This window comes from Brachyistius frenatus, unplaced genomic scaffold, assembly GCF_029030835.1.
Source record: "Brachyistius frenatus isolate BFR_SWC_R1_liver_20210118 unplaced genomic scaffold, ASM2903083v1 Contig_6, whole genome shotgun sequence".
Taxonomy (NCBI): domain Eukaryota; kingdom Metazoa; phylum Chordata; class Actinopteri; family Embiotocidae; genus Brachyistius; species Brachyistius frenatus.
In genome coordinates, this window is record NW_027210605.1 from 4368628 (window position 1) to 4381865 (window position 13238).

The 13238-nt window shown below is 43.0% G+C and overlaps 2 protein-coding genes across 3 annotated transcripts; both read right to left on the reverse strand.

The window, feature by feature from the left end:
* Window positions 1–1662: 1662 nt before the first annotated feature.
* tktb (transketolase b) lies at window positions 1663–9158 on the reverse strand. The gene is made up of 14 exons (XM_069725773.1): window positions 8847–9158; window positions 6587–6704; window positions 6374–6487; window positions 6116–6213; window positions 5449–5640; window positions 4938–5065; window positions 4645–4841; window positions 4187–4351; window positions 3736–3892; window positions 3518–3648; window positions 3352–3435; window positions 3134–3230; window positions 2825–2944; window positions 1663–2562 (listed from the first exon to the last, which is right to left on the reverse strand). Exons 1-14 carry the CDS (start codon window positions 8951–8953, stop codon window positions 2390–2392), a joined length of 1881 nt encoding a protein of 626 aa, XP_069581874.1. The 5' UTR covers window positions 8954–9158; the 3' UTR covers window positions 1663–2389.
* Window positions 9159–9870: 712 nt separating this feature from the next.
* lrrc23 (leucine rich repeat containing 23) lies at window positions 9871–13234 on the reverse strand. Of its 2 annotated transcripts, XM_069688174.1 has the most exons (8): window positions 12667–13234; window positions 11713–11822; window positions 11452–11572; window positions 11217–11358; window positions 10767–10897; window positions 10526–10662; window positions 10202–10406; window positions 9871–10114 (listed from the first exon to the last, which is right to left on the reverse strand). In XM_069688174.1, the coding sequence occupies exons 1-8, from the start codon at window positions 12769–12771 to the stop codon at window positions 10073–10075; spliced, it is 993 nt and encodes a 330-aa protein (XP_069544275.1). In that variant the 5' UTR covers window positions 12772–13234; the 3' UTR covers window positions 9871–10072. The 2 variants fall into 2 exon arrangements, with proteins under 2 accessions (XP_069544275.1, XP_069544283.1); XM_069688182.1 differs by lacking the exon at window positions 11713–11822 and having other exon boundaries at window positions 12667–12718.
* Window positions 13235–13238: the final 4 nt, after the last annotated feature.

Sequence of the window (13238 nt, forward strand, 5' to 3'; positions counted from 1 at the left end):
TTTTTGTGTTTTCTCTAGAATGAATCAGAATGTGACCTTGGACCTGGTCCAACAAGAGACAAGAGTTGGTAGACAGTTCAGGTCAGAGACAACCTTGTTTGGCCAAGCTCCACTAGCATCTACACATTAAAACAAACATGAACTCCCAGAAATGAACAACGAGGCCGTCTTTACATTCTGTGCATACATGTACGGTGGAGTGTGTGCCCCTGACGGAGCCAAACTGGGATTTTCACTGTGGGGTGAAACCTGCTGACAGCCCCTCTTCATGTACTCAGTAACCACACATACAGACATTAAATCTGTTAAAATGTGCTTCAAAAACATTGTCCGCGATTAACGCACTCCACTGATTTATTTTATGATTATACCAATGGATAACAATTGATTTTTGCTTTAATTCTTTTCACACAGTATGTGGCACTTTGTTTTTCTGCACCTGAAGATCAGCTGATGAGACACGACAGCAGAATTCAGACAGGTTTCAAATGGTACTCTGGGCAACTTGACACTAAACAGCGAAACACAAAAGTGGTGATGTGCTCTTCCAAGGTAAATAGTGACGAGTCCAAAAAACATTTATTTAAATCTTGACGGGAAGACACGGTAATCCACAGACCACGTTCACCCCTTCCTTTACCTCAGTCTGACGGCAACCTGAAGTAACAATTTCCACCACAAAGAATGATGCTTAGTCTATTACATCCAACATAAACAAAGACTAGTTCTCAGGACACGGTTAGTTGTTAAAAAAAAATGTTCCCTGACATCTCGTAGATCAACTTTATTTTGTCCTCTCACAGCTTACACAGTCCAACCAGTGCCAGCTCTATAGAATCCATTATATTTCTTTGCACAAGACATAATGAAAACATTCAGCAAAACTTGACATCTACAGCCACAAAGCATCTCTGAGGCTGTACTTCTACCTGATGGTGCTTTGTACTGCATAACAACTTGAGTATGTCACCATGCGCACAATATTAATGCAAATAGAAAGTAGGGCGGCACAGTGGTTAGCATTGTCGCCTCAGAGAAAAGGTTCTGGGTTCGAACCCGGGCCTGGGCCTTTCTGTGCGGAGTTTGCATGTTCTCCCCGTTCCTGCGTGGGTTCTCTCCGGGTACTCCGGCTTCCTCTCGCCATCCAAAAACATGCACCTCAAGTTAATTGGTGGTTCTACAAATTGCCCTTGGGTGTGGGGATGAGAGCGTGAATGGTCTTTGTTTCCGTCTGTTGCTTCAGATGCCTGCATCGTCAACCCAGCAGCACAGACGATCTACACAATCACCGCAATTTCAGTTTCAAGGTGGACACCCAAGATTAGTGTCACTACTTTATACCAAATGTGAAATATGGTGACAATCTCGTATGTTCCCGAGTTATGCTTTTTAATAATGGACGGAGATGTGTTTTTGCAGAATATGAGGTCAAAGCAAAGTTGACTTCCCAGATTTAAGAGCAATCGCTTAATTTCATCATATTTAACATTTGTGTGAAGTTTCATCATAATGAGCGTATGAGTTTTTTTAGGTGTGGAAATTCTTATCAGTTCATCCTTTAATTCAAGTGGATGCTTGCATTTGCATTTGAAAAAAATTCCCTCAAGGTGTTCCAGAGACACAAAAGCATTAAAAAAAAAGAACACAAGGCCACCAATGGCATGGGGTTAATTCTTTTTAATTCAGCACATCACAGCAACAGGGTGACACCGGTGACGGTGAACAGCAGTAACATTTGTGTGATCAGGAATAGTTAGTGGACTGCTCAAACCACTTAGCTGGTTAAACTTTCCACCCTGGGTTTGAGGAAACGGTTTCACAGGTCAAGTGTTAAAGGCTTACACTGGACACAATTACAAACGTAATCTAGTACGTTGCGTTAATAACAAACAGAAAGAGAGAGGCATGACGAAAAGCCAAGCGAGTGGACAGTTGCAATGGTCCTCAGAAATGTGAAAGGAATGATGGTCTGAATGCCACAGAAGTGCTGGCCTGACAGATCAGAACCTGGAAACAGTGCCGGGTTGACTGGTTTTAAATCTGTCAGCCAAAAAGTTTTAGTTTTCACCAATGCTTTTTGCATTGTCAGTCTTGCAAGACGACTTTGAAAACATAAGAGGATACGAGAGGAACGTTGTTGCCAAGGATGAATAAAACCCATCTTGGGATGAGGATAACTAGAAGGCGGGTTAACACTACAGGCTCTGACCACAGAGCGTTCATCTCCCTCCATCAGCCACGGTCATAATACAGAGTTAGCACACAGCACTCGAGTCAAAGCCACAAGATGGCACTAAAGAAGTTAACGGGGCTTCAAATGATCGTGCCAGGTAGCTGCAAGTTGGTTGTGATGGAAGAGAGCTACAAGCAGGAGGACGAGGTGTCGTCACTAGTTTGCAAAGGTTTGACGCACAGCGTTGGCAATGTGCTTGGCGCTGATGCCAAAGATGTCCAGTAGCTCCTGGGGCTTCCCACTGCGGGGGACGCCAGTCACGGCCAGCCGGGTGACAACAATGCCCGGCTCCTTGCCCACTGCTGACAGCACTGCTTCACCAAGACCACCTAGACAGAGGAGACAGACCATCAGGTCAGGGAGGCCACAACACACGGTGATACAACAGCTGATTTTATTTTAACAACCGAAAAGCAGCAGACAATTAGTTTCAAATCAATGAAAGTAGTACCATTTAAAGCAACTGTTGTAATGTTTGTTTGGTTGTTGTTTTTTAGCAAAAGATTCCTGCCAATACTCCAAACTCTCTGGCACATTATTTAAGGACACAACTGCAACACAACATTCACACAAAAACTAAACACAACCTACCCTCTTTGTAGTGGTCCTCCACAGTAATGATCTGTCCCCCTGTCGCTTTGGCACTGGCCAGAATGGTCGCGGCATCCAGGGGCTTGATGGTGAATGGGTCAATCACACGGATGCTCTTTCCTTGAGAAATTCATAAAGGAAATTTTTTTTTTTTACAGATTTATACTCTGCCATAACGGCTAACTGACCACCGGATGGCGCTAGAAGCTGCATTGCCAAACATTGGAGTCGTGTCTGGTTATAAAAAAAAAAACGTCAGCCTCACACTAGTACTTGCAACTATCAACTAGAGGGCAGTATTGGTTTTACCTTCACTGGCCAGCATATCAGCAGCAGCCAGGGCCTCATGCAAAGTAATGCCAGCTCCAATCACAGTCACCTGATCACTGTCAGACTGGCGCACCACCTGGTGAGGTAGACACAGTTACTCCTTTTGTATAAAAATATTAAGTGTCCCATCGAACTTTGTTGTTGCTTAGCCTTTTTTTTTTTTTTTTGTTGCAAAAGTCACATGACTGATCCGTTACCTTGGCTACGCCCACTTCAAACTTCTCATTTGGAGAATAGATGACTGCACTCTCTGGTCTACTGGTGCGGATGAAACAGATACCCTGAGAAAGGAAAGCGATGTTACAAAATTTGTTTTACTCCCGCTACTTACTGAACAAGCCACAATGAGGTGGGCCTACAAACCTTCGTGTTGGCCGACAGTTCAACAGCTCTCTCTGTGGACACCGCATCACTGGGGTAAAACACAGTACATGTTGGGATGGCACGGAACATGGCCAAGTCCTCTAGGGCCATCTGGGAAGGACCGTCCTCACCTGAAGGACAAAATGTGACAAGTCATGGACAGGGTGTGCCAATTCTGTGCTGTAGAAAACTAGTGACGCTTGAGGGACAAAGCTTACCAATGGAGACTCCACAGTGAGATCCGACCAGGTTGACATTTGACTGAGAGATTGCTCCCATACGAATCTGGTCATAGGCTCTCGAGAAGAACGCGGAGAAAGTGCTGGCAAACGGAACCGTGCGGTCGCGGGTGGCACAGCCGATGGCCACTCCTACCTGCAGGGTCATAAGTAAACAGCTAAAAGGCAGCGGGGAGGCTGGATTGTCAAGTGTGTGAATGGATAGCAGCAGATTAGACCAAATTGGAGCAGATTATGTCCGTGAAGAGCGGAGTGTGCCAAATGTATCTGTCCTTCTTAACGGTTACGAGACTTGACAAGCCAAGAGTTTGCATGTTTGACTTTAAAATGTAGAAACCGATTCGAACTGGTTTAGAAAATTGTGCAAAAATGAACAACTGCGAATAAGAGAACAGCTCTGAAATCACCAGAGGGCGGAAATATAATTTACCATATTCTGTTCAGCGATGAAACATTCAATGTAGCGATCGGGGAAAGCCTTCTTGAAGGTCTCCGAGAAGGTTGAGTTTTTGGTGTCTCCGTCGAGGGCCACCACTCTCTGGCTCGCCTGGCCCAGCCTGGTCAGTGCCACGCCATATGCTCGCCTTGTTGCCATCTGACAGAACAGGAAATTAATAGGATTAAGCAACAAAATTAAAAAAATAAAATAGATAAGCAAAGTAACCAATAACCCAAAACAATATTCCACAAGTAGATCACAGTTCACTCGGGTGCTGATATCAGTATGAGGCAAGGCAACCAGTCACATGGCCAACAAGACGACACCCGTATTAGAAAACTTGAAACCACTGATCATTTTCCAGTCGTCCTTGTGACTCTGTAGTCACTACTGAGAAAGCTCCCACTGCCCCTGAAAAGCCTCTCGTTGCATTAAAACCCAGAAAGTACCTTGTCGCCCTTCTTGTATTCTGGGGGTGAGGGCAGGGAGATGGGACTCAGGTCAGCAGGTGCCGTGTCCTTATTGGGCAGCTCAGGAGACCGAGTCTTGTTTGGGGCCTGGATCTGATCCTGCAGGTCACTCAGGACTTTATCCACCTTGTCCTTAGGAATGGGCTTTCCGTGCCAGCCATCTTGATCCTCAATATCTACGGTCAAGGGGAGAACGAGGCACGTGCATCAAATTCAGAATAAAACGGCTCAGCCAACAAATATTCAACACGTGAAAAGTAACGGCCACCTACTTTTGAGTCCTCTGCCCTTGAACGTCTTGGCAACAATGCAGGTGGGTTTACCCTTGACCTGCTGAGCCTGCCAGAGAGCTTTGCAGAGCTCCTCCACGTCATGTCCATCCACGACATACGTGTTCCACCTACAAACGGCATACATCACATTACTACAAATATGAACCGCAAACACAACGCCTGATCAAACATGTTAACCATTAATTTGGACGGGAGCAGAGTCAGAAAAGAGGTCACGAGATCAAAAAGGACAGAATATCTGGCAAACAGGTGGAAAAGTGAAATTTTTGAACAATACAGCGTGAAAATGTAAAGACCTGTACAGACAGCTTTTGAAACTGGAGTGTAATCAAGTTCTTAATAGCCCAAATAAATGACGACAAGAAAAGGGTCATTTATATCTTTTAAGGGTCTTTACAGATACTTCGATGCAATGATGCCATCATAAAAAAAAAAAAAAAATCCTTTGTAAATTACTAAAGTATGAATGCATAAAATGCCTGGTACTGACCCGAAGGCTTTACAGCGCTGGTGGTAAGCCTCCACGTCGTGCTTCAGAGGTGCAGCCTCACTCTGACCGAGCCGATTGACATCCAGGATAGCCACCAGGTTGTCCAGCTGGTAGTGGGAGGCAAAGGCCATGGCCTCCCACACCGAGCCCTCCGAGCACTCTCCATCACCCAGCATGCAGTAAACACGGTAACTACAATCACGTGTAGAAAGGGCAGGAAATTAGGAATATTAGCAATGTCTTCCAAAGAGCGATCCCCACGATGGTTGCGTCATGGCTCAATTAAAATTAAAATTGTGATAATATATATATATGTATATATTACAATTAACAGATTACAGTGCATCAGGAGCCATTTAAAAGGAAGCAGGTTCTCATGCACCACTCAAGGCATTACACTCAAATTAAACAATGTTGAGTCAACAATGGAGTAGTAACAACAAATCTCTACAGAAACAGTCAGGTAGGAGTACAGGAGACTGCCTTTAGGTTATCTACTTTAAACTGGACGGAGCATGAAAAAAAGGAAGAGCTTCAGACCTATGCCGAAGACTGACAACTGTGCAGACATGTTTCCGATCACTCTATACCAGTTATAAAAAGGCAGGATCAATGCAAGTCTTTGACTGTCTTTATGAATCCACATTATTTTTGAATAAATACGGACCTGGATTTGTCAAAGTGTTTGCCAGTGTAGGCCATCCCACAGGCAGCCCCAAGACCCTGTCCCAGAGAACCTGTAGCTACATCAACAAAAGCCAGTTTCTGGGTTTGAAAAGAAAAGATTGAAAAAAAAAAATAAATAAAAAGGCAGGGGAGGGAGGAGGAGAGAGCGAGACAAAAAAAAAAAAAAAAGTTAAATGATATATATTTCTTTTCTTCCCCAGAAACACTAACAGAAGGAGACTCAGGATCCCTGACTTACAGGTGTGGGATGCCCCTCCAGTTCACAGTCAATCTTCCGCAGGTTGAGCAGCTCAGACTCCTTCACGTAACCTGCCTCAGCCCAAGCAGCATACAGGATAGGTGCAGCATGACCCTAGTGATAAGTGGAAAAGAAAGTCTTAAATCTCAAGTGCGTGAACCAGCTGCAGGACACTAAAGGAATCTCTTTACTAAAAAAAAAATAAGCACCAACCTTTGAGAGCACAAAGCGGTCATTGCACTGGTTGCGAGGATCATCTGGTTTATAGCGCATGGTGTGGAAGAAGAGCACAGACATGAGCTCCGCTGCACTGCAGCAGGATGTGGGATGACTGAGGAGTGAGAACAGACAGTCCATTAGTGACAGATCATTAAAAATGACATTGCAATATAGACAAAAACCAAATCCACACAACATGCATATAACATGCATGTGTTTCTACATTCAGGAACTTGGGCATGAGAGAGAAATTACTCCTTAATAGTCATTAAATGCACTTTGTTTTAGTTTGACAATAAATACACTTCTGTGAAGAGAAGAAGAAGAAGAAAATCACTCATTCCAGGGGAGCATGACACAAACTTCCAAACATAAAATTTGGCAAGCAATGATTTTTTTTATTTATTTTTACAATTAGGAATTTCACTGATGTCATGAATTGTTAATTTGCAAGATCTCTGTTAGATTATCACACTTAAATGTCTAAAAATAAAGATAGGAAAACTTGTGAAACAGTTAGTTGCTGCACAGTGGCCAGAATATTGTAATCACCATGTTTAGAAATTCCACATTACCCAACCCGATCTCAGGTTCCCTATGTGGGTTAACATACAAGTGGCATCATTTCAAACCATGCTTGAAATGCATCAAGTTATTTGATCCAAACCAACATCATGGTCACTGTTAATTTTTTTTAATAAAACCCCAGTGCTCCGTTTACCACTTGTCCTTCTGTTGAGAGATAACCTGCTGGGAAATAAAGTGAAGTAAATTCTGAGAAACTATAACAAAAAAGGTACGACATGCTGACGTGTAATGTTCCATATTTCTGAAACCACGAGAAACAATGAGTGTTGAATGTCAAAACTGAAAGACTTGTATTGTTTAAAGGTGATAGTGTGAGAACATTTGTAAAGGCTGCACACTCCAGACAATCAGGAGAGACTACCCTTATTTCCTTGTGAGGCAACACAAGGAAGTAATATTAACAGGTTTATCAACAATATTTGTACTCTAGAGATTTCAGTTGCATCATGAGGGGAGAATTACACAATGCTGGACTTTGAGTGTACAGTAACAATGCAGAAAAATGAACAGAAGCACTTCCCCAGGCTACTGACAGATACTACAACTAATACAATATCAAAAGAGGTAGTGGTCCAAAACTGCACCATTCAAAATTATGTTTATTTAACCCCTCCCATTGTGTTGCAGCTCAGATACTTTGAAACAAAGTGGGAAAATGAAATTACAAAATGGGCTATACATTACAAGAACTTGTTTTGGTGTGACAAAAAGAATAACAAAAATAAAATAAAAAAGTGTCCAAAGTTGACAAAAACTTGACAGAAAAGTGTGACGAAACGTGAACATGTAATTAGTCCTGACCTATTGCACCCACAACAATAAGGTGCCATTTATCATTTACAATGCAACCGTGGTTTCAGTTTTGAACGTGGAGACAGATGAACACGCCTAATTATAATCCTCATAAAACTACACCCTCACAAACTATTCCCGCTTGGAATCGCGTCAACCACAAACTACGACACTTCCGAGATTTGAGAGAAAAGATGCCCGCTTCCTCCAACGCTTCTGTGAACGTGGATATTCAGGAAGAGATGCAACACTACGTACAGGTGCTCTTCCCACCCATGTGTTGCCAAACACACCCGAGAGCGTTCAACCGGTGTGGCGTTTGAGGACGGTAGAAAATGAGAGCTTCAACGTGATCGCGGGGCTCAACTTCTCGCACAATCATGTGATTTCTGCTCGGTAGCGTAAGTAAGTCGATGCTAATGACTAATTAAAGTGGATTAAGGAGTAACTGTTTAAAAAAAACACACACACAAAAAACCCCACACAAACCCTGAGCTGGATAGCGTTGACTAAACACCTTTACGAACGACATAACCGCGGACATTTTTCACGCGTACATAAAGACACCCGTAAACTGTTAGCTTGTGCTAGTCTTAGCTCCGACCGGAGCTTCGGACGTTCAGGAACCTGTTTGTATATGAATATATATATTTGTATATATGAAGTACTCGCTGCTCGTTTATTGGCTGGAGCCAAGTTACACCGCGTGAACATAATCCGCGGCACGTGCAGCCAAAGGCCCCGCAAGTGAAACGCGCGTCAGCGGCAGTACAAATTTTTAAAACAACATATGGCATTTTTATTTATTTTTTCTGCCCGTTTTCAATTGTATAACGCTAAAAGTTAAAAGTGCGTTACTCTTGAATGAACTCACCCGGAGTTGGAGGCGCATGTTGCCTTGATTGAGTGGATCCTGAGCTTGTTGGCGATGTCTTTCAGCTCCTGCAGGGTCTTTTCGTCGGGTTTGTGGTAGCTGGTCATGGTGGCTGGATGTGCTTTGGCTTTGAGAGTCGCGTCCGCTTGAAAACTAAAAAAAAATGTGGGGTTTTTTTCTTTTCCAGTCACGCAAACCGCCTTCCCGGTGTCGTCGGTTCAGTGCTGCTAATAGTTCGCCCGGTGCACGTACAACAGAGGCGGAAGACCTGCCGAGAGGAGGGGAATTTATATCTGCTCCCGACAGCCACTCCTCCCCCTCCCCCCCTAATCACATCATTGGAGGACAACGAGTGGCGCAAATTGCGGCTTTTACAGCAGATACAGATCTGCCATGCTGCTGATTTTTTTTTTTTTTTTTTTGAATTGCTAATACATATATATATTATTAATATATATATATATATATATAATTCTCAGCATGGCCGGCACCTACGGCAATTGAACACTTGTTTCAATACAGGTACCCACAACGTGAAGAGCTATAAGTAGCTCACGACAACGGTTTTGATGTGTAATTATAAAGGTAGACATTCTACCACTGTGAAGACCTTCATATAATATCCATATATTATTAGACAGGTAGGCAGGTGACTTCCCGCCTGTATAAATAGTATGATGGTGTGGTGGGGGAATTGCCAGAAAACAACTTCAGATGCCACTAGTAGTCAGAAACAATAGCATTATCTGACACAAGGGGCCAAATTTGTACCTAAGTTGACAGTACAGTGAACATTTTGACGATTTTCCATTGTGCCACTGTCTCTTTAAAGCTCGAGCTGGCTGCCCGCCAACAAGGAAATGGCATCAGATTTTGCCCTCTCATCCTTACTCAGGGAAAAGCAAGGCGGTTTTTCTAACGACACAAGTTTCAAATATCAACCCACATCTTGTCCAATAGTCACCGCCTCTTTGTTTGAGATGATTCCCCGCATTTGTAAATTCCCATGGATGCATCATACGTTTATAAAGTTTTATTGTTCAAAAATAGCCTGGCTGTAACAGTGAGTATTAAAACATGACACAAGAATCCTTGAAGTACAGAGTTCTGAGTTATTAACCATGCACGATACTTTTCATACAGATGTACAATCATAGGCTTCACACGACAAGCCTGTCTTTTCCAGAAAGTCAAGTTAGTCCACCACTTCCACTTTTTTGCCCTCATTACAAATCTTTTGGTTCAGGTGTTTCCTCTTCATTAAGTTCCTGAAATGACAAACATGTCCTTAAAACAAGAGTGCAAAAGAGAAATCTTTTAGACCTTGCCTCAATGAGAAATAGTTATATTTTTACCCGAATTCTGTCCTCTGCTTCGACCCTCTCCTCGAGGGAGACGGGGTCTTTGTCAAGTCGATCCAGCTGTGGCAAGAGCATCAGTACATTTAGCCGGTAGTCTGATAACTCCACCAGTGGGTTGTCAGAAAGGACCAGAGCTTTTAGGGTTTCTGATAAAAGGCTAAGGCACTGCAGGGCCTTCACATCTCCGATTGAATTGCCTCTATGGGGTAGACGTAGAAACAGAAAAAAATAGGCGATATACCAGCTAATTTGGTGTTTTACTGTCTGCATAATGGGAACCACCGTTATTGCTTCGTCCCGTTACAACATCACTAATACCTGACGTTGAGATATCGGAGACACTTCAGGCAGGGGCTGAGGCCATCCATCGATTCTAGCTGGTTGTCTCGAAGGTGAAGGATGACGAGGCGCTGTAACCTCTGCAATCCCTCCAGACGATTGATGACATTTTGGGCCTGAACAGAAAACAAGAATAGGTCTCAAGCAGTTTGTTCTTTTGGACATCACATGGGCTTTGAGTATGGTGGTGTTATTAACCAAATCATAGTACTTTTATTACCAGAAATAATTTCTGCAGGTTTGGGAGGTTGATGGCAGCAGTGGTATCCAATTTGTTTCCTCTAATCTCTAGAGTTACCAGATTTGAAAAACAGCCACTCTGAAAAGTTTTCATCCTCTGAATATTATTACCTGCAAGAAACGTTTTGAAATGTCACGTCAAAGCCTTTCCCAAAATATTCAAAAGGTTTCAGATATTTGATTAAAATCTTGCCGATGGATGAACAAAGAATTCGTTGTACCCAAGACTGACAGACAGCACATGTATCAGTGCATCAAATGAACGAGGCATACGACTCGTTTTATCAAATAATAGTGACGGCTCACAAATACATTCATTACATTTGACACGCAGTTAACCTGCAGATAAAGTGTGACGTCGCCTTTAGGAGGTCCAGATTAGCTGAATACGTTCAGTCCCCTTTTACCGACATAAAACCAACATACCAACCTGTAAGACTGAGGCTCTCCAAGGTAGGCGCGACCAGGCCTTCAACATCTGTCAGCCGATTCCCCGCCATACTCAGCCACTGCAGGTAGGTGAGCTGATCGAAAGGTTGACCTTCCAAGCATGCCATAGCATTATTGTCGACCTGCATTCAAGATTTCAACATCAGTTTCAGAGAATGTTAGTGACAGCCCAAGAGATGTCCTTCTCTAAATGAATAAAGAAGAGAGCTTCTTGCCTTCAGCCAAAGTAGCTGGGTCAGGGATACCAGAGGAGAAAGATCAGCCAGATAGTTGTTGGATACGTCCAGAAAACGTATATGAATGTAATTGCCAATTGCAGTTATATCATTCAGTCCTCTGAGAAGTAAATGGTGACAAAGAGAAAATAAATATGGGATCAGAAGTGACAAGACAAACAAAACGGAATAACCTGAACTTAAAGTTACAGGGCAAATGCAGTCAAGTGTTTCTCTGCATGCATCGTTTTGCCTGCTTACTTGTTTCTCAGGTCCAGTTTGACAAATGCGTGTCCGAGTCCGTATTCTGTTCGGCACAGTAATGACAGCCCCTGACTTATAGTTTCTTGGGTTAAAGGGAAACCCTTAAACTGTGAAGTACAAAGAGGAGATTTAGGCTACAATTGTCCATATGGTTGGTGGCTTTAAATCTCAAAGGAATAATGTACTATGGAACCAATGTTCGTTAATATCTGCCTTTTATAAACTCAAAGTGCCTCTTATTCACCATTTTACACACTCGTACACCAGCAGCAAGCTGCCATGCGAGTTGCTGGCCTGACTATGGGAAGCAATTTGGGTGTCAAGTGTCTTGCAAGGACATTTTGTGTGGACAGGAGGGGCCAACGTCGTTGTTTAGTGCACAACCTGACCTACCTAAACCTGAACACGGTGGACCTTTAAAACCACCCACGGCAGTATTTTTTTTTTGCAATAACTTAAGCCTCCTTTGTGAAACTTCTTGCGAATTACTTACAAATTATTGGAACACTAAAGATAACATCCACAAGTATTTTGTCGTGGTTTTTGAGAACCAAAGCTTTAGATGGCAGTTTTGTATGTTAACGTGACACTCCAGTCAACCCAGTCCAGACTGGACAGCATAGGAGACACCCCCCCCCCCCCCCGCATCCTTTCATTTGATGTTGTGGGTTAAAAGGAGCATACACACAACAAAATAAACAAATAGTTACGCCTCGACCTTATCGAAGACATGATCTTCCTTATATTTGCGTAATGTGGTTTATTTTGTTAGAGCAAACTAAACTTTGGTCACGACACCTGTCGACCAGCAGCTTGTGTTAGTTCCCGAGACGCGATCAAACGGCAGACTACACAAACCTAACTCTCGTCTGATTTCCCGGTTACTACCGGCTAAAGTGGGTCAGTCGTGATGAGCGCGGTGCTTTTTTTTTTTTTTTTTTCCCTCAATACCTGCTTTTCCTCCTCCTCCTCTTCCTCTCCGCCGCCTTCATTGACAACCTCTTCTTCTTCTCCCTCCGCATCCGACAACGCTTCATCTTCATCCATGTCAGACATCCCGGTGAAGTAGCCTTATGGTTCTAATACAAATAAACCAGTTGGCAGCTGGCAGGTTATTTCAATTGTAACGGGTTCAAGAAAAAGAAAAAGAAAAAAGAAAACGGACTCGGTTAGCTCACATTAAGTCGTTGAGACTGTAGGCCTATCAGCCGAGTACCATCAGCCAGCTAACTTGCTAAATTGAATTGGGCGTTATAAATTTGTATTACACTCACTACCAATACGTACCCAACTTTAACAACAAACTATCTACGAAATCTTAGTAAAAAAAAAAGAAGGAGCTTGCGTCAATTATGTTCACAAAGCTAACTGTCCAAAGGTCCTGTCGAGCAAACCAACAACTGAGTTTGTAGTTGTTACCATGGAGATCGTGCAGCAGTTACACGCGCACATCTGAAGCCCTCAGCTGAAGAGGGAAACACATTTTAGGAACAAACAAAACAAAAAAAAAGTCTGCCTTGCAA

Coding starts and splice junctions, on each gene's coding strand:
- tktb (XM_069725773.1), bottom strand. CDS start 8,953: ATGACCAGCTACCACAAACCCGACGAAAAGACCCTGCAGGAGCTGAAA. Junction 6,705..8,846: donor ACATGCGCCTCCAACTCCGG/GTGAGTTCATTC, acceptor CTCACTCCTCAG/TCATCCCACATCCTGCTGCA. Junction 5,066..5,448: donor CAGCGCTGTAAAGCCTTCGG/GTCAGTACCAGG, acceptor TGCCGTTTGTAG/GTGGAACACGTATGTCGTGG.
- lrrc23 (XM_069688174.1), bottom strand. CDS start 12,771: ATGTCTGACATGGATGAAGATGAAGCGTTGTCGGATGCGGAGGGAGAA. Junction 11,823..12,666: donor AGGAGGAGGAGGAAAAGCAG/GTATTGAGGGAA, acceptor TGTACTTCACAG/TTTAAGGGTTTCCCTTTAAC. Junction 11,573..11,712: donor AAACTGGACCTGAGAAACAA/GTAAGCAGGCAA, acceptor TTTACTTCTCAG/AGGACTGAATGATATAACTG.